This window comes from Pongo abelii, chromosome 9 (assembly GCF_028885655.2).
Source record: "Pongo abelii isolate AG06213 chromosome 9, NHGRI_mPonAbe1-v2.0_pri, whole genome shotgun sequence".
NCBI classification, from domain to species: Eukaryota; Metazoa; Chordata; class Mammalia; order Primates; family Hominidae; genus Pongo; species Pongo abelii.
The window spans coordinates 16,757,097-16,781,583 of record NC_071994.2 but is presented as its reverse complement, the minus strand read 5'-3'; the positions used below and the strand labels follow the sequence as shown (position 1 = coordinate 16,781,583).

General features: G+C 37.5%; 2 protein-coding genes across 3 annotated transcripts in view; both read left to right on the top strand.

Moving 5' to 3' along the window:
• ZFP91 (ZFP91 zinc finger protein, atypical E3 ubiquitin ligase) overlaps window positions 1–15,471 on the top strand; it is a 41,944-nt gene extending 26,473 nt beyond the window's left edge. The window contains exons 3-11 of one of the 2 annotated variants that reach the window (XM_024254914.2): window positions 4,314–4,523; window positions 4,781–4,817; window positions 5,413–5,514; window positions 6,061–6,195; window positions 6,745–6,795; window positions 7,230–7,308; window positions 8,703–8,817; window positions 11,187–11,286; window positions 11,683–15,471. In XM_024254914.2, coding sequence (XP_024110682.1) covers window positions 4,314–4,523; window positions 4,781–4,817; window positions 5,413–5,514; window positions 6,061–6,195; window positions 6,745–6,795; window positions 7,230–7,308; window positions 8,703–8,817; window positions 11,187–11,286; window positions 11,683–12,193 — 1,340 coding nt within the window. In that variant the 3' untranslated portion in view covers window positions 12,194–15,471. Of the gene's footprint in view, window positions 1–4,313; window positions 4,524–4,780; window positions 4,818–5,409; window positions 5,515–6,060; window positions 6,196–6,744; window positions 6,796–7,229; window positions 7,309–8,702; window positions 8,818–11,186; window positions 11,287–11,682 lie in introns of both variants that reach the window. The other variant, XM_024254913.2, reaches the window with a different exon arrangement.
• A 994-nt stretch (window positions 15,472–16,465) lies between these two features.
• Window positions 16,466–21,310, top strand: CNTF (ciliary neurotrophic factor). Its single transcript, XM_009246325.4, has 2 exons — window positions 16,466–17,385; window positions 18,551–21,310. The coding sequence occupies exons 1-2, from the start codon at window positions 17,272–17,274 to the stop codon at window positions 19,037–19,039; spliced, it is 603 nt and encodes a 200-aa protein (XP_009244600.3). The 5' UTR covers window positions 16,466–17,271; the 3' UTR covers window positions 19,040–21,310.
• Window positions 21,311–24,487: the final 3,177 nt, after the last annotated feature.

Genomic DNA, 24,487 nt, shown 5'->3' with positions numbered 1-24,487 from the left:
AAGAATGGTTTCGGCAGCTATGGAATTCTTGCTTGACGATTTTTTTTTTTTTCCTTTCATCACTTTATCACACTGCCTTCTGACTTCCATGGTTTCTGATAAAAGGCTGTTAATCTTGTTGAGTATTCCTTGTTGCTGATAAGTCACTTCTTGCTGTTTTCATGGTTCTTTGTATTTGTTTTTCTACCAACTGATAATAATGTGTCTGGGTGGGGATCTCTTTCATTTATCCTACTAGGAGTTAGGTAAAGTTCTTGTTTATACAGACTTTATTCCCCAGTAGTTTTTCAGATATTCTTTCTGTTCATTTTCTCCTCTCCTTGTGCAAATCTTATTATGCATCTGTTGGCATGCTTAATGGTTGTCTAAACGATCTCTTAGGCTTTATTTTTCTTTATTCTTTTTTTCTTTATATTCTTCATACTGGATCATCTCTGTTGGCCTAGCTTAAAGTTCACTGATTCTTCTTTTTCAAGTCTGCAGTGAATTTTTTATTTCGGTTATTATAGTTCCTTTTTTTTTTTTTTTTGAGTTGGAGTTTCACTCTTGTCGCCTATGCTGGAGTGCAATGGTGTTATCTCGGCTCACTGCAACTTCTACCTCCTGGGTTCAAGTGATTCTCCTACCTCAGCCTCCCAAGTAGCTGGGAATACAGAGATACGCTGCTACAAGCAGCCCAGCTAATTTTTGTATTTTTAGTAGAGACGGGGTTTTGCCATCTTGGCCAGGCTGGTCTCGAACCCCTGAGCTCAGGTGATCCGCCCACCTTGGCCTCTCAGAGTGCTGGGATTACAGGTGTGAGCCACTGTACCCGGCCTCTCTTGGTTCCTTTTTATAGTTATCTTTTTATTGATATTCTGTATTTGTTGAGACATATTTCTTTTGATTTCCTTTAGTACTTTGTCAGTGATTTTCTTTAGCTCTGATTTTCTTTAGTTCTTTAAACATTTTTTTTTTTACAACTTTTATTTTAGATTCTGGGGTACATGTGCAGGTTTGTTACTGGGCATATTGTATGATATGAAATTTAGGATACAAATGATCCCATCATGCAGGTACTGAGCATAGTACCCAATAGTTTTTCAACTTCCCCCCAGTAACCTCCAGTTTCTGTTGTTGCCATCTTTATGTCCATGAATACCTAATGTTTAGCTCCTACTTCGGTCTCTGTGGTCTCTAAAGGTTCTGGTCCTTTCGCTTATATTCATCAAGTGATTTGACAGATTTCCTTAAACGTCTTTACTCACTTTTTTCTTGAATCAATGCTCACTTGGCTTTTATAACCTTTAACTATTGTCAAGAGTTTCCACAAAGTTGATTCTGACAGTTTTTGTTCACGATATGTGTTTGTTTCTGTGGAGGAACATTTTTGCTGTCATCTCGGACAGAGTGGTTTTTTTTTAAGACTAGATTTTTAGGGGACGGGAGCAGTAGTATTCAATAAGATAGGCTATTATGCCTTATTCATAATGGTAAGCTATTGTTATCAAATTGGCATCATTTATCCAATGAGTAAAATCCACAGTATAGGAGGTTGTGGGCATACCATCCTTTCATCATGAAGAAGAAAGGAGCTTTGTTGAGGACAAGAGGTTATGGAGTGGGTTCAAAGTCCAACTCGGTACAGTTAGGTTAAGGAAAAAAAAGATGTTTCTATTATTAAATGTTGTAATACTTCATAGGTGGTGTTGAATTATTCTTTTTGATGAAATTTTTTTAAAAGTAGTCATGACCTATATGTAAAAGTCCTTCATTATTAATCTCAAAATATGATTTCTAAATCTAGGTGTTCTTAGCTAACCTTGTGATTTTGAATAAGCTGCTTCTTTGGTCTTCCAGATACTTTATGGGTAAAACGTAATGGATTGTGCTTAGACTGAATGGCCTTTGAGGTATTTTCACCTATATTAATGTTTTATTTTTTATTTTTTCTATTAAAATAGTTCAGATGGGAGGGTGATGCAATAATGAATGGAAAAGACAGCTGAAAGGAAATGCACAACTGATTTTGATGGTTGTTTGAACTGTTCGCACTGCTATTTATCTCTGTGTTTCAAACTAATTTCATCACTTCAGTATATTGTCATAAAACTTTCAGTGTAATTAAAGCTAAAATAGCCTATAGTCAACACATTGCTCCATAGTAAACTATTTTCTGATGTTAAGCAAAAATGTTGCCATACTGTATATATAGTTGTGTGTCTTTTTTACACATTTAACAATATTTTTGCTGATAATTCCATGTCATTTTTAACATAAACCTACCTCTTTATAGTATTCCATCATAGTAAGGTATCATGGTTTATTTAAGCACTTTATCTTTGACAGAGGGTTAGGTTGTTTCTGTTCTTCGCTATTATAAACATGCTACAGTTAACCTCCATGTGGTAGTTTATATTTCTAGGGCATATACTTAAAGGTGAAATTACTACACATATTTTTGGATCTACCTTGGAAGTAACCAGTACTTAGGAATTTCTTGTATCTTCTTCCAGAAATGTTATTATAGTATGTAAGATATATATATACACACACACACACACACACACACACACACATACTGTAATGACTAATGTATAGCACTGTTTTTAAGTAGTAGAAGAGTAGAAAACTAAACATTCAAAGGGGGATTGGTTTCATAAGTTACATATTTGTGTATATATATATATATCTTATATATATCTCTCTCTCTTACATATGTACACAGTTATTTGTGAAACCAATCCCTCTTTGAATGTTTAGTTTTCTACTCTTCTGCTACTTAAAAACAGTGCTATATGTTAGTCATTTATAAATATGATTGTAATTTTGTAGGATAAATTTCTAGTAGTTGAACATCATGTGGAAAGGTATATACATTTATAATTTTGATGTATATTGTCAAATTGGTCTGCATGGAGGTTTTGCTAATACATTATCATATGTGTGTTAGAGTACCTGTTTTCCCACAGTCTTGACAATACATTGTGTTGTCAAATATGATCATCCCCAATATGATACATGAAAAATGGTGTCATGCTATCGTTTTCATTTGAGTCCCTTGTTCTGAGTGGATTGAGCTTTGAGCTTTTGTTTTTGTTTTTTCGTTCCTGTTTTTCTTTTCTTTTTTTGGAATGGAGTCTTGCTCTTTTGCCGAGGCTGGAGTGCAGTGGCGCAGTCTCAGCTCACTGCAACCTCTGCCTCCCGGGTTCAAGTGATTCTCCTGCCTCAGCCTCGCCAGTAGCTGGGATTGCAATTATGCACCACCACGCCCGGCTAATTTTTGTATTTTTAGTAGAGACAGGATTTCACCATGTTGGCCAGGCTGGTCACGAACACCTGACCTTATGATCTGCCCACCTCGGCCACTCAAAGTGCTGGGATTCCAGGTGTGAGCCACTGCACCCGGCCTGTTAGTTCCTATTTTTCTATTGGGTTATTAGACTTTGTTTATGGTTGATTTTTGCCATGTGGAAAATTGTTTTTATGTGTATCTTATGACCTGAAATTTTATTACTGGGCCTTTCCCATTCTGAGTTTATTAAAGAATCTTCTATTGTTAAAATGGGCTCACTTCTAATGTGCTTTTTTTTATATAGGTCTAAGTAATTAGCTACTCCAGGTATGAAAGCCAGTTTCTGAGATTAACTTTTTATTACTTACTACTCAAGAGAGGATGACCTACCGTACTTCATTCACCCTTAAAACATGACAAAATATAGTATAACAATAACAGATTTTGTGTGTGCTCCTGTACACAGTGTCTTGTAGGACAACTGAAACAGAATAGCACCAGAGCTGGACTTTACCATTCAATTGCTCTACAGATTAGTTCAAATTTATGATGTGGTTCCAAGAAAAACTCTGGATTAGAGTGAAAAGTACTCCTGTTAGGAATTCCTCTTTAGTAATTTGTTATAGACTTGTTTGGTTATAAATAACATCTAGATCTATGGTTCTTTTTGGTGCCTCTGTAGTTCTGGTCATCTTTTTGGGACTAATTAATTTAGTTTCTTTTAACTTAGATCTAAAAGGTAGAATTTCATGAATCCAATTACTTAAGTGTATTTTGCATAGTTAGCATTGCATTTTTTAGAAGATAAGGCAGTATAAAATTACTGCTTTGCAACATGAAGTAATTTCTTTAGCATGATGACATTAAGGATAAGTTTTATCTCATTTTCCTTTTTTAATTATTTCAATAAAAATCTTCGGGTTTTTTTTCCTTTGAAAATATTTAATTTATCTTCAACTGTATTTACAATTAGTAGATATACAGAGATGGTTATTGGTTAACTGTAAACTTAAAAAGAATGGTGTGTCTTTTTATTTAGATCCCAAGGAAGAAAAAGAGGAAGAAGACGATTCTGCCCTCCCTCAGGAAGTTTCCATTGCTGCATCTAGACCTAGCCGGGGCTGGCGTAGTAGTAGGACATCTGTTTCTCGCCATCGTGATACAGAGAACACCCGAAGCTCTCGGTCCAAGACCGGTTCATTGCAGCTCATTTGCAAGTCAGAACCAAATACAGACCAACTTGATTATGGTACAGTGCAACTAGAATATGGCTGTTTACTAACTAGTTGCTGTTACATTTTAAATGTAATGTTGAACATTTGCCTTAACAGCTTAACTGTCAGGGGCCGGTGTGATGGTGTAGGTAGTATTTCTTTGAACAGTTTGCAGATATTCTGCTTTTGTGTAATTACCCCATGCAGTAATTTGATTTGCATTTCTTGACTGCAGAGAGAAATATCTTATATCTACACTAATAAATTTTTGTTTTTGGCTTTGTTTTTCTAGATGTTGGAGAAGAGCATCAGTCTCCAGGTGGCATTAGGTAAAAAAACATTAATATTTCATTTTTAAACCTTCGGAGACACAGTAAATGATTCAGAAGTTGCTTCCATTTGAAATTATTTTGAGCTGTAAGAGAAATTAACTTCAGTTTTGATACTGCATTTAGATTCCATGTTGAGCTTGATTAGAACTTAAACCATGTAATCTACTTACATAGCTTAGAAATCATGTCTTGAGTATCTTCTGTGTTTGGACTTATTCCATGGTAGGCATTAATGTGAAATGTGGGTGTTTTGGCCAAGGTTTGAGATTTTATTGGAATCTTTTGTGTTGTGATTTATCTGTATTTTGATATGGCAGATCACCAGACAGTATTACAAAGTCAGTTGTTTCTTAACTTTTAATGCCATTGAGTTGTCATCACCCTGTCTTTATCTAGGATTTATGTCTTTTTAGTTTCAATTATTATTCTTTGTGATAAAGCAGCTAGATTTCAGTCCAATTAGATCATTAGGATGAAAATGCTAGATGACTATCAGTTTTTGGCTACCTCTTAAAAAATTACCAAATAAAATCCCCTCAGACATGATCCCTACAACCAGAATGTCTCATTTCTATGTACTTATTTTTAGTAGTGAAGAGGAAGAGGAGGAGGAAGAAGAGATGTTAATCAGTGAAGAGGAGATACCATTCAAAGATGATCCAAGAGATGAGACCTACAAACCCCACTTAGAAAGGCATGTCTCAGATTTTACTGTAGACATGTCAATGAAATATAAGTAGGAAAGCACTGTTGCATGCTTTTATTTTGTCTATTGCCAAACTAATGGGTATAGAATTAATTTTAAATGAGTAATTAATTATGCACTTCTTTTGTAAGTCTAACATTTTACCATACCCTGATAATCCTCTCTCCCATTTGTAGAACTTTATTTTGATTATATACAAGTTTTTATGAGTCTGCATGTTTTATTTCAACAAGGTATCATGAATTGCCTGAATACTTAGAATTTTTTAACTTAGTGTCTCGTTTTTCTTTACAATTATAGTGAGATTTGATTTACAGGCATCTTTAGTCTGGGGAGGGTTCATTCCATGAGCAACAAATACATATATTTGGATCATTACTACGCATGTGAGAATGATTGGTAGGAATTCACATTTCATGAACTGAGGAGGGTAGTTTTATAACAAATCAATGATAACTCTAAGCTTTAATTTGTTGTCATAGTCTTCCTTGAAAAGATCTTTTGTCTAGTATTGAAATGCATTTGTGTTTTCAGGGAAACCCCAAAGCCACGGAGAAAATCAGGGAAGGTAAAAGAAGAGAAGGAGAAGAAGGAAATTAAAGTGGAAGTAGAGGTGGAGGTGAAAGAAGAGGAGAATGAAATTAGAGAGGATGAGGAACCTCCAAGGAAGTGAGTACACAATTATTATTAAAAATGAAAATCTAACAGATTTTGAAATGACTAGTGGAAAAAAGAGTGGGAGTGTGAGGAAGGATGTTGACATATACATGCTTCAAAATATGTATTTTTTAACTTAAAAAAATTTGGCCTCAAGCAGTTGACAATTTCACTGGAGAGACTCTTAGTAAAAAAATGTTTAGATTTTTTAGTTCTATTGCAAGGAGAAGGTATTTTTTATTCTTAGTGTTTTTAGATGATACATGATAGCAACTCTAAAAGTATTGAGATTCGTCTGAGTCTTTCATAGTATTGCATAGTTTATGGAAGATATATATTTAATCTGTCTTACAGACTGATTTGAAAGTGAAATTACTTCAGTGTAAAATTACTTGCTTGATTTGCCAGATATGTCTTTGACTTTATGTATTCTTGGTTATCCTTTGCCACTTGTTCTTTGGCCGTGTGTGTGCGTGTGTGTGTGTGTGTGTCTTCAGCCAGCCTTCACTGTGTAAGTTTTGATTCAGAATATGTCTACTGTTACCCTGTCTTCAATTACAGGAGAGGAAGAAGACGAAAAGATGACAAAAGTCCACGTTTACCCAAAAGGAGGTGAGGAATTTTTACCCCTACTGTTTTACACCTTATTCCAATACCAGGCACTTTACTCACACATTTAGACTTCATGATAATCCTGCAGGAATGGCTATTTAAAAATTTCACAAAAGCAACTTCACTAATATCCTAGATGCACAGGTGTTATGATCTTATTTTCATTGTAAGATCTTGAAATTTCTGACAATCTTAATACTTTACCTTTGGGGGTTATTAGTTTATTTGTGTTACTTTTTAATTCTGTCAAATATTTGCTAATTCTTGGTTACTTCTAATACAAATTCTGTGTAATCTGTATAGTAGTAAAGAGATTTTAATTCTTCCTACTATAAAATAGCTGTTCCCAATAGCACAGTTTGAGTCAGAGGCCACTGTGCAGAGTGCCACTTTTTTTTTTTTTTGCTAACTTTTCTTCTGCATTTTGATAATAGAAAAAAGCCTCCAATCCAGTATGTCCGTTGTGAGATGGAAGGATGTGGAACTGTCCTTGCCCACCCTCGCTATTTGCAGGTCAGTGAAGTTGTTATATAAGAGCCTTTCAGGTTGTGTTCCATTACTTGTTCTTGTACCACGAGACTTTAATTTGTTGGCTTGTGTAGGCTTTATCATTGACATGTAATGTCAAGAAAAGTCTTTCTTTAAACATAAAATGACTTTAACCCATTTATGCCTAGTGTTCCATTATTAGAACGCTAAGCTTGGGCGAGTTATTTATATCCTACTTCTCAAGGTCGTCACCAAGGTCTGATTTTCACAAAAATACATTTGCAACCTCCAGCATAAATGGGTTAATCATTATTAGTCCATTTGTGCTGCTATAATAGAGTACCTGAGACTGGGTAATTTACAAAGAACATATATTTATTTATTAGCTTGTGGTTCTGGAGACTGGAAAGTCCAAAAGCATGGTGCCCACATCTCACAAGGGCCTTTTAACTGTCTCAGCCCATGGTGGAAGGGCAAGAATGGGTTGAACTTGCTTTTGTAACAAATCTACTCCAATGATAATATCAACCCATTTATATAAGGGTAGAGCCTTTAAGACCTAAGTACCTCCCATTAGGTCCTGCCTTCCAACACTATCACATTGGGGATTAAGTTTCCAGCACATGAACTGTGGTGAACACATCCAAACTCACAGCACCTTCTGTTTAAAAAAAAGGTGACTAAGAATCTGAACCCAAATAGAGGACTTTCCTTGGAATCTTTCAATATTACAGTAGTTCCCAATGTGGTGTAAATACAGAGTAACAGATTTTATTTTAAAGTGATTTAGAAAAAAAGTAAAATTAGAACTCAAACCTGTGATTTCTTGGATACTGTGTAGAATGAATAAAAGACTTTTAGTTGAGGTTTTGTTTTTATTTTTCTTGAGTAGATTATTATTATTATTTTTGATGAGTAAAGGTACCACTTATATATAGGTCCGGCAGGAAACATGAAAGTGAAATACTGCTTAGGAAATACCTGTTTGATCTTCAGCAGCAAATATAACATGACACTAAGGCCTTACTTCTGGATTGTGGTTCAGTTATAACAATAGCTGCTCCTCCTCTGCTGTGTGCCATTTGCTGCTCTAAAGCACAGTACAATACATAATCTCTTATCCCCATAACAACACTTAGATGGTTATTGTTATCTCCATTTTACAAATGAGAACTGGAGCTTGAAATATTTGTCTCCTAAGATTACAAAGGCTAGTGAATGACAGACCCAGATTGGAAACCAGGTCTATGTATTACCATAGCCTATGTTCTTAGCCACTTTATTATACTCCCTCACTATCCATATGTGAAATCTAAGTATTTGGTTTTCCTTCAGTACTTTTGACTTAGCAAAAAGACAAGTACTTTCAGGAAGCCTTAATTTTTTTTTTTTCACCCCTTTCGCTTTGTCTGTTTTAGCACCACATTAAATACCAGCATTTGCTGAAGAAGAAATATGTATGTCCCCATCCCTCCTGTGGACGACTCTTCAGGCTCCAGAAGCAACTTCTGCGACATGCCAAACATCATACAGGTACTTTTAAAATGTGTTTATCAAGTAGGTAATTGCACTGTGCTTTAGTTTTGCATGTTGGTAATGATAACGTTTTTCTAACATAAATCTTAAAAGATTCTATAGTCAAGTGCGGGGAAAAGGTGTGAAAATAAAATGTAGTAAGACAAATTTTACAAGGGATGGACAGACTAGGACTTTTGAATTTTTATCCTTTGACTTCTTGAACTTCTATGACCAGGATAATGATCTTCTATTGAGCATTTATTCTCTATCAACTGTGGACTAAATACGTTATGTATATTATTGCTAATTAGTCTATTCAACACCACTAAATTTGTTTATATTGATCTTATTTTACAGCTAAGAAACTACAAGCTTGGCAGGATTAAGTAACCTGCCCATGGTCACATAGCTAGTTTTTAGGAGAAGCATAATACCCTGCTGCTATTGAAACTGTGAAGGCTAGCTGTTGAATTTGCATGTAAACTCCCATAGGAACTGTCAAAAAGAGTTGCTGAGTGTCTGCAATATGTATTATATAATAGACTCAAATTCAGTTTATTTGTAACCACTGACCATCTCAATGCAGTGTACCTAATAGGAACAAATTGGGTGCATACCACTGAGTATGTCCTAGACACTTGATAATTACACATTACCTTCTCAACAGTCTTAGAGAGTAAGTCTAGGAATTCTAGTTGTAGAAATATGTCTCCTGCCCAAGGTCATACTGATAAATGTAATAACTCCTTCATTTACTGTAGGAAAGTTACTTAACTTCTCTTTTCACTTTTCCTTCTCTGTGTATTAAGGATACCAATATCAGTTATTGTAAGGATGAAATCAGATAACATAAAATGCTATTGACTACACAGAGCCTGGCACAATACCAGGATTGAACTTGAATCTTAATCACTACAAAGTCTACAGTTTTCTTATACCATGTTTCTTCAGGGTTATTTCCACAAGTAACAGTTATTTCTGTTTCTTGATAGGTACTGCAATTTCTCTGTTCCTTCTGCTCCCTATTAATACTGTTTTATGCCATAGAAAAGTCATTTCTGACAGCCAGTTTAGATTGTTTTAGTTAAATATCACAAGCCTATGAAAAACTGTTTTATAAATTCAGTCCATGTCAAATATTTATATTTGGTTAATACAATTTATGATGTTAGTTTTCCTTTTGCAAATTAGTATATATAGACTTTTTTTTTTTGCAAATGTCATTTATTTAGCAAATAGATGCCCCACACAGGTTTGTCCTGCTATGGAACTGGAAATGTGGACATGACCTGGGAGATGCTAAGAGTTTCCTAAGTTAGAATTTTTAGACCTTGCTATATAAAGTATGGAATACAGACCAACCAGCATTGACATCACTTGGGTTCTTATTAGAGATACAGAAAATCTCAGGCCCTGCTTCAGACCTGCTGAATCAGCATATACATTTAATAAGCTATCCAGGTGATCTCTAAGCTGTTTGGAAAGAAGTATAAGTTTAAATTGGATATTGTTCACCTTTTAACTTAAATTCATGTTTTCATTCTCATTAATTCTGGTAATTTGAAGCAAAAGGAGTAGAAACTGTAGTGGTCATTAATTCAACAAATACATATATTGAGCATCTCTTTGTGCACGGGCTTCCCAAACACGGTAAAGAAATGAATAAATACAATGCTCCTTTGCCTCATAGATTCCACACCATGTTACCACATTCATCAGAAATCCTGCATAATGGGGTTGAGGGTGTTGTGAGTGACAAAGGGAGGTAGTTGAAAGGTGCAGAAGATGAGTAGCAGAATAAGGTAAAGTAGTACAGGTGTTGTTTACATATATTTGATAGCAACTCCAGTCTTTTGAGAAAAGTTTGTTTATCTTGGGTAACATTTTTTAAACCTGAAACAGGGTATGATTACCTCTGGATCAGTTTTCTTCTATACAGTGCCAAGTTCTTGTGTTTTGTTTTTGTTTTGTTTGAATGCCAGATTCTTTCTGTGTAAGCATTCAGTTTTCATTGTCTGTGAAAAAAATCGTTTTAAGGAATAAAATATATGGAAAATATAGTTGTTTACTTGCTAAACACTTGGTATCCAAGACCTGGATTAGTGGTAAAATTGAGATTAGGATTCCATTTCTTATATTTTTATCTAGTTTTTCTGTTTGTTTGTTTTTGTTTTTTTTTAAACAGGTCCGTATGCTACTGAATGTTGGATTTTTTTTTTTAAAGCAATATTTTTCTTTTTTAAATTTTGTTTACCCAAAGTGTTTATACATTGAAAACAGCATTGCTTTTACTCTAAATTGCCTGCCCCATCATCTGCTTACTTACTGTAAGGGAAAATACAGGGTATCTAAATAGAACACTAACCACAGTATTTTCTTCATAGATCAAAGGGATTATATCTGTGAATATTGTGCTCGGGCCTTCAAGAGTTCCCACAATCTGGCAGTGCACCGGATGATTCACACTGGCGAGAAGCCATTACAGTGAGTATTATTTACTGGTGAACATCTGGGTGAGAAGGATATATGCCCTACTTGAAGGTTTGCCGCTTTACAAACATATTAGTTGCCACTGCTGTTTACTTTCATCAAATAAATGAGTGGATATTGATTGGGGGCATTAGTTAGTGGCCTTTTTCTTAGTTTCCCTCTGTTTTTCAGGCAAACAGAAGAAGATCAGATTAGTTTTCCATCTAGTAACATTTCCCAATCCTTCAAAAGAAGTATGTTACTGATTATTGTGTGTGTGTGTGTGTGTGTGTGTGTGTGTGTGTGTATATATATATATATATATATGCTCTAAACTCTAACCCTGATCCTGAATAAGAGCACTCTTTATTTCTCTGTTGGATCAGCCATTTCCTTTTCTCCTCTCCTTAGATGTGAGATCTGTGGATTTACTTGTCGACAAAAGGCATCTCTTAATTGGCACATGAAGAAACATGATGCAGACTCCTTCTACCAGTTTTCTTGCAATATCTGTGGCAAAAAATTTGAGAAGAAGGACAGCGTAGTGGCACACAAGGCAAAAAGCCACCCTGAGGTGCTGATTGCAGAAGCTCTGGCTGCCAATGCAGGCGCCCTCATCACCAGCACAGATATCTTGGGCACTAACCCAGAGTCCCTGACGCAGCCTTCTGATGGTCAGGGTCTTCCTCTTCTTCCTGAGCCCTTGGGAAACTCAGCCTCTGGAGAGTGCCTACTGTTAGAAGCTGAAGGGATGTCAAAGTCATACTGCAGTGGGACGGAACGGGTGAGCCTGATGGCTGATGGGAAGATCTTTGTGGGAAGCGGCAGCAGTGGAGGCACTGAAGGGCTGGTTATGAACTCAGATATACTCGGTGCTACCACAGAGGTTCTGATTGAAGATTCAGACTCTACCGGACCTTAGTGGACAGGAAGACTTGGGGCATGGGACAGCTCAGACTTTGTATTTAAAAGTTAAAAAGGACAAAAAAAAAATCTAAAGCATTTAAAATCTAGTGAAATAACTGAAGGGCCTGCTCTTTCCATTGTGGATCACAGCACACACATACATACACCCTCCACCCCCCCAATCCCCATCCCCTGTTCTCCCTCTATTGCTCCCCTTATAAAATTGATGTTGTCTTTACCAGAAAGGTAGACAAAAAAGAAGCAGCAGCAGCTCTTAAAGTGAGGGTTATTCTCATACTCGGTTCCAGCCATCAGCAGACTTCTTGCTCATCGGCAGATCCCCCTTTCCATCCTGTAACTCTGATGTGCTCTGGATCAGCTTTTAACTTTTAATCGTATATTACTGTCTTCTAAATCCCTTCTCCTCTACTGCTGCCCTATGGTTCTGGCTCCTACCCGCTGTGGCACACTTATCTTGAAATACCGTAGAATTCTAATCTCTGGAGGCTGGCAGCTTGACTTGGCACTTTAGGGCCCCTTAGCAGGGTGAGCTGTTAAAACAGCACACATCTCTCATCCCCTCTTTATTCCCCACTGGGTTTCAGAAAGGAAGGATATATGGGGACCACCTCCCTCCTCTTTGATCCCAGCATCTCAGTCCCCCTCCCAACCCTCCATATGGCTCTCAATGGTGCTCACTTGCTTGGAAGCAGGCTCCCAATAGGGAGGGGGCTGCCCTCTACACAGTCTCTTTGACTGTAAGACAGGGCTCTGTATCAGTGAGACGATGAGAAAAGTCCCAGGCTAATGGCAGAAATTTGCACTTTGAACATGTGTGTTTTTGTGTTGTGGAACCTGAGATTCCTTATTTATTAACAGAAAGTCTGATTTTTTTTGTTTTTGTTTTTTTTGGAGTCTTTGTTGCTATATTTTATGGGGCTGGGAGAGAGAGATTAGATTATTTTGACATGGGATCCCTTCCATAACAGGTACTTTGAAGGCAAGACATAGGGTTGAAGAAGCACAGCCAGCCTCTGAAATCATAGCTCTCCAGTGGCCTTTAAAGAAAGCTGGTCCTCAGCACTAACAAAATCACTACAATAGTCTACTGCTTTTTTGGAAGCCTTTTTAGGGAAGAATGCTAGGTTCATGGTAACTAGTATACTCTTTGAGATTTTTAGAGTGTTGAGACTTAAGAATTTTGAGAGGATGAGGAGGGTTGTTCAGAATCTAAATTACAGATAGATGATTGTTTCTTGTGAATTTGTTTCTTTTCCTTTTTTTTGTCCCTACCATTTTCTTACATTTCCCTCGGGGCCCATCTCTGGCTCCTTGCTTTTTGTTTTTTGCTTTGCTTTATCATCAGTTCATTCCAGCTCCCTGTTGGTGAAGGACACTGCTGTTAAGGAACAAAGTCTATGAGTCCTAAAATTTTAAGTCAAAGAAAACTGCACTGTTTCCCCTTTAGTAACACTTCAGAAGAGGAAAAACTTCAAAAGCCAAAGTTAATAATGCTATATAATAATTGCTTTGGCTTTCACCTAAAATTCTAGGAATCACAATTTCCTTGGGATAGAGATTGTGTTGGGGAGTAGATTGCTTATTGCTGTTCACTGGAGGGAAAAGGTAGTGTTTTTGTACAAGGTCATACTGCCAGAAGCCCCAAATTCTATTTTGGCTCATCTTCAGGTAAAGAGTAATTCCTATCCTGTGTGCCTCAGAAGCTAGAATCGAAGGCTTACCCTATTCACTGTTTATTGTCAGAAATGCATGATGGCTTTTGGAAAGAATGACGTTTTGCTGGAAAAAAAAAAAAGAACAGTTTGTTTTTCACAAACATGGCTTATCAATTTTTTTAAGGAATTCTTTTTTCCCAAAAAGAGGAGTAACAAAATGTCATTTCTGAAAGAGGCTTACTTTATACCCACTAGTGTCAGCATTTGGGTTGCCAGGGAATAGAGAGTGAGACACCTACAATCACCAGTCTCAAATGCGCTATTGTTTCTTTTCAGAGTGTTGCAGATTTGCTATTTCTCCATAATATGGGGATAGAAAATGGAATAAAGATAGAAGGGGTGTAGAATATGCTTTCCTGCCAACATGGTTTGGAGTTGACTTTGGTATATTGACTAGATTTGAAAATACAAGATTGATTAGATTAATCTACAAAAAGGTTGTCCTCCTCTCAGGTCCCTTTTATACTTTTTGACTAGCTAGCATCTATATTCCACACTTAGCTTTTTTGTCACACTTATCCTTTGTCTCCGTAAATTTCATTTATTTCATTTGCAGTGGTTAGTCATCAGATATTTTAGCCACCTACACAAAAGCAAACTGCATTTTAAAAAATCTTTCTGAGATGGGAGAAAATGTATTCTCCTTTCCTATACTGCTCTCCCAACAAAAAAACAACTAGTTAGTTCTACTAGTTAGAAACATGCTGTACTTTTTCTTTTCTTTTAGGGGTCAAGGACCCTCTTTATAGCTAACATTTGCCTACAGTAAATTATTGTAGCAGTTTGCAATACTAAAATATTTTTTATGGACTTCATATTTTTCCTTTTGATAAAGGGATGCTGCATAGTAAAGAGTTGGTGTAATTAAACTATCTCAGCCCTTTCCCTGCTTTCCCTTCTGCTCCATATGCCTCATTGTCCTTCCAGGGAGCTCTTTTAATCTTAAAGTTCTACATTTCATACTCTTAGTCAAATTCTGTTACCTTTTTAATAACTCTTCCCATTGCATATTTCCATCTTGAATTGGTGGTTCTAAATTCTGAAACTGTAGTTGAGATACAACTATTTAATATTTCTGGGAGATGTGCATCCCTCTTCTTTGTGGTTGCCCAAGGTTATTTTGCATAATTGAGACTCCTTGATATGCTTCAGAGAATTTAGGCAAACACTGGCCATGGCCGTGGGAGTACTGGGAGTAAAATAAAAATATTGAGGTATAGATTAGCATCCACATAGAGCACTTGAACCTCCTTTGTACCTGTTTGGGGAAAAAGTATAATGAGTGTACTACCAATCTAACTAAGATTATTATAGTCTGGTTGTTTGATATACCATTTTTTTCTCCTTTTGTGTTTTTCCCACTTTCCAGTGTACTCAAGAAAATTGAACAAATGTAATGGATCAATTTAAAATATTTTATTTCCTAAAAGCCTTTTTTGCCTGTTGTAATGTGCAGGACCCTTCTCCTTTCATGGGAGAGACAGGTAGTTACCTGAATATAGGTTGAAAAGGTTATGTAAAAAGAAATTATAATAAAAGGGATACTTTGCTTTTCAAATCTTTGTTTTCTCTTAATCTAGGTAAGGCATATTAAAAATAAATATGTAAAGAAGAAAAATAAAAGTTGTCTTCATGGAAGCAACTTGTCTTCCTTGGTTGTACTGAGTTACAGTTATCCTAGGGGTGAAACATGTGATGCTGCTAAGCAAACCAAATGCCCTCAGAACGGGTGTTATGTGGGGCATACTATTGTTTGCTTTTGTTGAGAATCAGGTGGTTAATTTTTGACTGTTCTTGATTTCTAATGCTGAAATGACATGATTCTGGTATTCAGCAAACTTGGAAATCTTGATGTTTTGACAACTGCCTCCTAGGAAAACTGGCCATATTAACCTAGTAGATGGAACATTAAGGATTATTGAGGTTAATTTTGCCCTGATAATGACCAAACCTTGATAGCATTTAATATCAATACTACTTCTCAAAATTGAATGTTTATATCAAGTACTGATTTTTATTTTAAAAAAGAAAAAACTATAATCCTTCTGCCTTCTAAAAGCCATACTGTGATAGCTGCCCAGGCTGCTCTCTTACATCTCCCATTTATTGTTTACTTTTATAAATTTGCTTCTAAGATGGTATGTGTTTCAGCTTATTGGCAATATCTATGATACAAATAATGAAAGCTATTTATTTCATTTAGGGATGAAACTTTTAGCCCTTACCCAAAAAGCATCATTCTCTAAGTTAAATGCAATAGAATGACAACCCTCCAAGTACCTTTTAACTGTTATACCGTCATTTCAAAGCCCAGCTTATTCTCTTATTTTAAGAAGCATGTGGTATGACTGGGTAGGGAGAAAAAAGGAAAGCATGTTGTCACTTGAGTGAGACTGCTTTAGAAATGTTACCAAGTTAGCGTTGTGTGTTTCCTGTTCTTTGGAAGAGAACAGGCCTAAACAGTACCTTCCTCCTCCTATGTAACTACCAGGAAGGCACCATGATTGAAATTAGAGATGCTTCCTTGCTTGATTTTTAAGTATAAATTAAATTACCTTTAAAAAATACTGAAGGATAGGAGTGAAAAAATGCTATGTTTTTAAAGGACTTACTTCACACACCCTTTGTTTCTTGAACAAAATGTGAACTACCTAAACAGAAAATGAAATTGGAAAGTCAGTGGGAGAGACAACTGTAGAATCAGACTTCTATTTAAATTCAAGCCTCATTACTTGATTTTGTGCATGTTATTTCTTGAAGTTTCAGTTTCTTATATGGAGAAATAACATTTATCTCAGAAATATTCTGAAGAGCAAATGGAATTGCTTTAAAGTATTTAGCTCACTGGCTGACCCATGGTAGATACTTAATAAATGGCAGCTGTATCAATAACAATTTCATTTAATGAACATTTCGCCAGCCTATGAGAAAAAAGACATAGGAAGCATAAGGGAGAATGATAATAAAATGAACTGATTATAAGTGTGTGAGAATGATTACATTAGGCAGGGGTGCCATGAGGATTGGTATGATAGTGACCTTGTTGCTAAGTGCAAAAGCAAAACAATGACAGAAACAACTGTGCTAAGTACTGAGTGGAGGAGAGAGATGGAGGCAGACGCTGCAGGGGAAAAAAAAATCTGATTAAAAAGGGCCCTTTTATTCCACAGCACAAAAATCCACAGCCAGGAATTTGCTACCACCTCTGAGTCAGGCAGGGGGTGGGGGTGGGGTGCACAATCCCATTAGTAGAGAATGCCCAGTGGGTTTAGTCTTTGAGAGTCACATTTCTTATTTGGACCAGTGTAGACAGAAGTAAACCCAGCTCACTTGTTTCCTGGGACAGTTGAGTTAAGGGATGGCTTTCACAGAGCATTCACCGCTGACCCCTCACCGTCGGGACCTCTGTAGCCGCTCTATCTGGCTAGCAAGGAAGATTCATTCAGACCTGACTGCTCTTATGGAATCTTATGTAAGTTGCCTATTTTGCTGTTTCTGTTTTCCCTTCATCTTTTTTGATCCAGCAACTTACCATCATGCATTAGCTCCGTTACCAATTGTGAAAGCTCTAATCATATAGTCATTCATATAGGTTATTTGACACGGGCCCTTCCCTTGAGGAAACCCATGTGACCTTATTTTCTTCCTCCTGGCTGTTTAGGAGGTATGTTACTTGAATGAGAAAATATATATGGAGTTCTAGATAGGATTGGCTTATATGTCTTGAAGGCTATTCCAAATTTATTTGCATATATTCTGAATACTACTAGAACAGATTAGCCATGGGCCCTCTGGGTTCTTCATAGCCATTGTTCTGAATTTTTTAGCTATGTAAATGAAAGGTTTATGGGATAGGAAGAGTACTATGAACGTGGGAGGAATTTGTAAATCCTACCAATTTCTCCTATATAGCATTAGCCACCCACCTTTTAGTATTCTGCATCAAAAGTAGAGTGTGTCTAAAGAGAAAGGTAAGCTATCAAAAGGATCTCCTAGAAGATTCATTGGAAACTTGTGGAAGTGTCGAATTCTTGAGCTAACTCTGGAGTTCCAGATTTGTCTTCTAACAGTAAGGGGATCCCCATCAATTTCCACCTGAGATATGCTGTGGAAATACTCCAACCCCTGTGGAGAGTTTTGAATTTAGGCTGAGAACTGATTTATCTTTGTACAGCTTCACCAGACAGAAATCAGACTCTTTGGGAGTGCTCAATGGGGAGAGGGAAGTTAGAGAAATTCTACAATGGCTATATTCCAAGTCTTTCTAGTTGTGGCCGGTGTCTTTTACAAGTATGTATAAAAATACTTTAATATGATTAAAATATTCCAGTTACCGAGAGAGTTTGAAGTGAGAAGGAAAAATTCTTCTAAATCAGTTTTCAACCTTTAGAACTCAATAAAATCTGAACATTCTTCCGAGAAAAATCCATAGGTACTCAATTTCAGGGAGTATTGGATCTTTCTAAAGCCCAGTCATAGAGCCCAAATTAAGAGTTCCTACTGTAGACATGTTATTTAGTTTACAATTTGGATCCTTGGCCAGAGAGGTGAGTGAGATTTTGTATTAAATTTAGGGGTGATTTAAGGACATTGGGGTGATTACAGAAGATGTGGTGTTTTCCTGTATCCTCGGCCAGGTGAAACATCAGGGCCTGAACAAGAACATCAACCTGGACTCTGCGGATGGGGTGCCAGTGGCAAGCACTGATCGGTGGCGTGAGCTGACCGAGGCAGAGCGACTCCAAGAGAACCTTCAAGCTTATCGTACCTTCCATGTTTTGTTGGCCAGGCTTTTAGAAGACCAGCAGGTGCATTTTACCCCAACCGAAGGTGACTTCCATCAAGCTATACACACCCTTCTTCTCCAAGTCGCTGCCTTTGCATACCAGATAGAGGAGTTAATGATACTCCTGGAATACAAGATCCCCCGCAATGAGGCTGATGGGATGCCTATTAGTGTTGGAGATGGTGGTCTCTTTGAGAAGAAGCTATGGGGCCTAAAGGTGCTGCAGGAGCTTTCACAGTGGACAGTAAGGTCCATCCATGACCTTCGTGTCATTTCTTCTCATCAGACTGGGATCCCAGCACGTGGGAGCCATTATATTGCTAACAACAAGAAAATGTAGCAGTTAGTCCCTTCTCTCTTCCTTTCTTTCTCTTCTAATGGAATATGCGTAATTCCGTGGGGCCTCGCTTTCCCATCTTAAATTTCTAAAAACGGTTAAGACTACAGGCATTTTCTTTCTTTTTTCTCTGACCACCTGCAGCCTGTTGAAGGACTACAGACATTTTCATCAAGTAGCGTTGGAGACATACACAAATGGGCATACAAGTTTAGCCTGGGGGGTGTGATTGTGTGCGCGCGTGCATGTGCTGCAGGTGTAAGAGAGTGGGAGCAGGGACAACATCCTTCCACTTCAGGGTTCTAACCTTTGTAACCCACTAAGTAACCTCTACAGGCATTTAACAGCCTTACAGACAGAATATACATATGTTATTTCTAGTTCTGGATGACTCGGTCTGAGAAGATTCAATTTAAAATCAGACTCTTTAGTCGATTTAAACTCTTAGAGAATAAGAATAATAATGGCCAACTTTTATTATCTTCTATATTAAGGCAATATGCCAAGGGTCTTTATGTATATTATGTGTAGCGTTTACAACCTTGTGAGCAAGGTGGTGGTACTCCCATTCGGTAGATGAGAAAACAGGCTCACAGAGATTTGGTTAAGCTCACACAGCTAACAAGTGGCACACTGAGTTTGAACACAGATCATTCTTGTAAAGCCTATGTGCCTTTCACTTTAGAGGCTTGATCATGAATCAACTGCACCTCTTGGTCACAGGGTGTTGGAAGATGCATCCATGTAATCTATTCCCATCGCTGGAAAACAGCTGCTGTTAGATGTCCTCAGAAGTCAGTTGCAAATTTTAGCGTTAAAGTCAGGATTTGTTGTTCATACTTGGCAGTGAGGAGGGCAGCTGGAGATCTTAAGATTCCATTTTGGAAAGTGATTAGACCCGCCAAACTTCTGTACTTTGGAAGCTGGGGATGTTTAGTAATACAGCCTGGTTTTAAAGTGCTCACTAAATGTTCTCGAATATTGGGTTGGGCACAGGTTATACCAGGTTACCTCACTTTTAATTAGTGATGCAGGCAGTGTAACCAAAGCATTTGTGGACAATGAGTGGAATACTAAAGTTAAAAAGTCATCAAACTTGCACCTCAAATTTTCAGGACTTAGTCATGAGGAGAGGGTGAGGCCCACTCTTTCTACTGGAGATACCAGAGACTCTGAAACTATACCTTAAAGCCTCTGTGCTGCACAACAAAGGGGCAGGCTCTGCTTTTAATTTCTTGTAAGAACCACACATAGTATGAAAGTTTGGTCAATGTGGACATTAATGGAAAAGGCCATGTACTGGTGGTGCGATGTGAATCCAAAAATTTTCAAGTGTGTCATTTATTTTATACTTATCAATTAAAACTCAAGATCATGGATTGGGAGACCAAGTTAATTTAATTAATTGGGGCTTCTGTATTCGTAAATGAACCATGAGTCACGGCTAACTCCCATAGGTTTCATGAGGTGTGGATGAGTAGCTTAGCTTGTATCCTTTCTCACATGGGTGTGTGTACAAAACTCCATGAAGTCACTATTACCAGAGTACTCTGGGCTAGGCATTGTAACAGTTCAGGGAAAGTAAGGCCCTGCTTTCTAATATGCATTTGTGGCAATATGGTTGTGGGTGTGTATACACACACACGTACATTACTGTGATCAGTGATGCAGACAGTGTAACCCAAGCCTTTGTGGACAGTGAGTGGAATACTACTCAAAAAGTCACAGAACTCCTTCACCTCACATTCTCTGGACTTAGTCATGAGGAGAGGGTGAGGCCTGCTCTATTCTCACTGGAGATACCAGAGATTCTGTAAACACACACACACACACAGTCGAAATTATAAGTCCCAGGTTTGTTAGGAAGCTAAAGGAAGGAGAGGGGTCCAAAGTAGTTTCCTGGAGGAGGTAGGAGTTGTGTCTCAGTACAAAACTACAAAATACTCTCTACTGGTTGAGTACAAAGTGGAAGTCATGAGAGAAGGGAAGAGGTGGTCATTTGTAATTTTGGCACTGAATGTATAGTCTTATTCCATTCAAGCTTTCTCTTAATTTCTTCTGCTGAACAGCAGCATTCTCAAATAATAAAATTTCTACTTATTAATATGAAGCTCTTAGAGCTATCTTGATAATACTTTTGTTCAATGGAGAAATATGTCTACAATTTCTTAATGGGGAATAACTGACTATGAATTTGCTGCATCTAAAATGACCCCATCAATTATGCATGTAAAAATAAATTTTTGAAATTTTTTAAATAAAAAATTAAAAGACGTTGCCCCCATATTCCCTCCATCAAAAACAAGTTTTTAAAAAATGAGTGTCCCCCCTCCCATTGTTTTTATGTTTAGCAGGTACAGCAGCAGACATCTGCAGAAGTTTCAGAACTCAATGGAGCTTGGTTTAAGCTCTCATGAGTTGCATGTAAAGGAATATGTATGTATAAGAGGTGGATTTGAAGTGGCAGAGGGTCCACAAAAGGCACAAGTACTAACCACCGAATGGGAGGAGATAGAAAAATGCGTAAGTCACAATTAAGTCACAGAATCACCAAGTCTTTACCAAGTGCATTCTCAGCACTTTGCAAAACGCTGTGTACTTGTCTTTCAAGAAGCATACAATATGCACCCAAAAGAAGTGTGGGGAAAGCTAATCTTAGAAAAAGATAAAGGGGAAATGAGCAGTAAAGCATGCAACAAAAATCAACATGTATGAGATCTGAATGTGTAGACATTGCATCATGTTTATTTGAAATGGATAAATAGAAAAAGGGACTGAATGGATTAGTGTTCTAGATGTGTGTCTTATAGTAAAGAAGAGGATAATGATGACACTATGGAATTACGTTTTTTTAGGAATATAGAACCCCACGAAGATTTTGTTCATTAGGTTTTATTCTGTTGATCTGATATGGATAAGATCTCTGGGAAATCATATATGGTATAACTATATAGATTGAATTATAGTTTAAGGTACATGGATTTAGTTTCTAGCCCTAACTCATTTTGTAAAAACAATTTCTTCTGCCTCCTTTTCAGAGAGTACCTTCTGAAAAGTCCTCTGTGGTTAAAGAGATCTTGTTTTCCTGAGTCAAGGAACTGCATGGATGAGAATTTTTCTTGCATTCATGTAAGAGGGTGATTTGGAAAAGGCTCACAGATCAGCACAAACTTGAAGGCCAAGCATGGAATAAAATTAGCCTTAAGATAATCAGGTTTAAGTGAAGTGAGAGTTTTAATAAAAATGGAAAATGTAAAGTCATAGCTCTGGTATTGCTGTTATTTCAGGCTGCTATGGATCAATGCCCAAAGGATGACTCATTGTTGTGATCACTTGTCAGACAGGGAGAGGACTAGTAAATATTTCAGGAAGACATATCTGAAAAGTTATTTAGATTGAATTTTGTTTGCGAATCCTCAGCTCCTCATGAGGTACCTGAGCATCTCTATTTAGCGGTGAAATAGAGACACAGGAAGCAGAGAGACCTCCACCAGGATGTAAAGGGGATTGGTAAAGAGGAAAGGGGTAGGGGGGAGGAGAATTTGGATTTCACTTCAGTTGTTTCTCTCTCTCTGTGTGTGTGTGTGTGTGTGTGTGTGACTAATGTACTGTTAATGTAGTGTTTAGGTCAGGACATTTCTTAAAAGGAATGGTTTGGCCTCCTGCCTCATCCCACCTCCACTGCAAGCATCAGACCCACCCAAGAATGAGCTCTCTGAATGTGGGTGCATTCAAAGGCAAAAAATGATAAAAACTTCATTTCTTGGCTTCTGTAGCACTCTGAGAACTACAGATAAAGACGGAATAAGATAATTTGATAGTTTGATGAAGTGTCTGGGTGTGAGATAAAATCTATGTGTTTATGATTCTTAACATAAAAGATAGTATTTGGATCAATCTGGTTTGAACACATAGAAAACAAAAGATGCAAGAATAGCTAACAATAAAGTTCTTTTCTCAGCAATACCATGAGTTACTTCTTTTCTGTATCTTTGGATGAATGAGGGGAATTTCAAGTGACTTCAGCATTGGATGAAACATAATCCTCCTAGCCAGGGCCAGGCTCAGTCAAGCGTGCTGAGTAAATCTCCATGATGCCAGGCCACTCACACTAGGCAAAACTCCCAGGGCCAGTCAGCCTAGAAAAGGTAGATTGCCCCTATATCACCAGGCCAGTGCTTTGCCCTCTGAATATGTAGTCCTATCAGTTAGACTGCAGTTGAGAATGATTTCCTTTTATATGGTTTAATTTCAAGTAGCTGACTACCCTCCCCGCCATTAAGCCTTTGACTTAAAGAGAAGAACCCTGACTAGCCCATTTTTAGTCAGGTTGGAGGTAGAAACCAAATTGTTGAAAATCACATAGAGGAAAATATGAAACAGTTACTGAGAGATTCTATATTTCTATCCACACATTTAAGGTAGTATGAAAGGGAATAATGTAACATGTCAGGCAGCTCTGCATTATTTTATATTATTTAATCCTCTGACATATCCAGATGAGGAAAATGAGAATGAGCATTAACTTGCCCAAATTTCCTCCTCTAGCATCTGACAGGGCTGGAGTCTTAATTCTGGCTCTAAAGCCTACTACACCTTGTGCCATAGGACATCTGGTAATCAAAATTCTCTTATTCTGAAATCCATTCTCTGTCTCTAATCCACTCTACTTGGTTAAAGCCAATACAGGCTTGTACCGAATTTTGCTCTGTAACAAAGTCTATATAAATTTCTAAACTTTGAGACAAGTCACTCTTTTTTCTGAGCTTCCTCATTGATGAAATGAAAATGATGAAAGCTAACTACACAGTTGTCATAGACAAATTGAGTATCTGAAATTACTTGTAACTGACATGCAGACATCACCAGGTATATTTAATGCCTCAGGTAGCTTGGATTCAGAGTTGATTGAGGAGCAAGCTCTTAAGTATCTCAGAGAACACCACCTGCTTACCAGGAATGATCTGGCCACAGCCTCGACTTCACCCTATTGTGCCTATTGGCCTTTGGCCACTGGAGGTTGACCCAGCAGTCTCACTCACAGCCTCCAGGAATCATCCACCTCCCTGGAGAGTTACAACCCAGGCCGTTCACCCAGGACGCAGCTTTCACAGTAGGCGTGGTCAGACAAGTCCTGGAGAAGCCTGGTAGGCTCCAGAGGGAGCCAAGGAAACATGCCGTCTAAGGAGCTGCCCAGGATACATTAAAGCATGCATTTAGACTTAGGATCATCCCACCATATGCCTACACCCTCCTCTTAATACCAGAAGGAATTCAAAACTTCATTTAGTTCAATCCCTTCATGAAACACAACATGAAGAAGCCAAAGAGGTTCAGCAATTTGCCCTGGCATCCCAGCTAGAAAGTGGTAGAATGAGACCTACAGTCCATGGATCCCCTGCTGCACTTTCCTGCTTCTCCATCAAACCAACCTCATTTTAGGAAACATCT

What these genes read in the sequence shown, in the direction of transcription:
- CNTF (XM_009246325.4), top strand. Translation starts at nt 17,272, where the DNA reads ATGGCTTTCACAGAGCATTCACCGCTGACCCCTCACCGTCGGGACCTC. An exon ending in CTGCTCTTATGGAATCTTAT is followed by an intron (nt 17,386 to 18,550) that starts GTAAGTTGCCTA and finishes ATCCTCGGCCAG; the next exon opens with GTGAAACATCAGGGCCTGAA.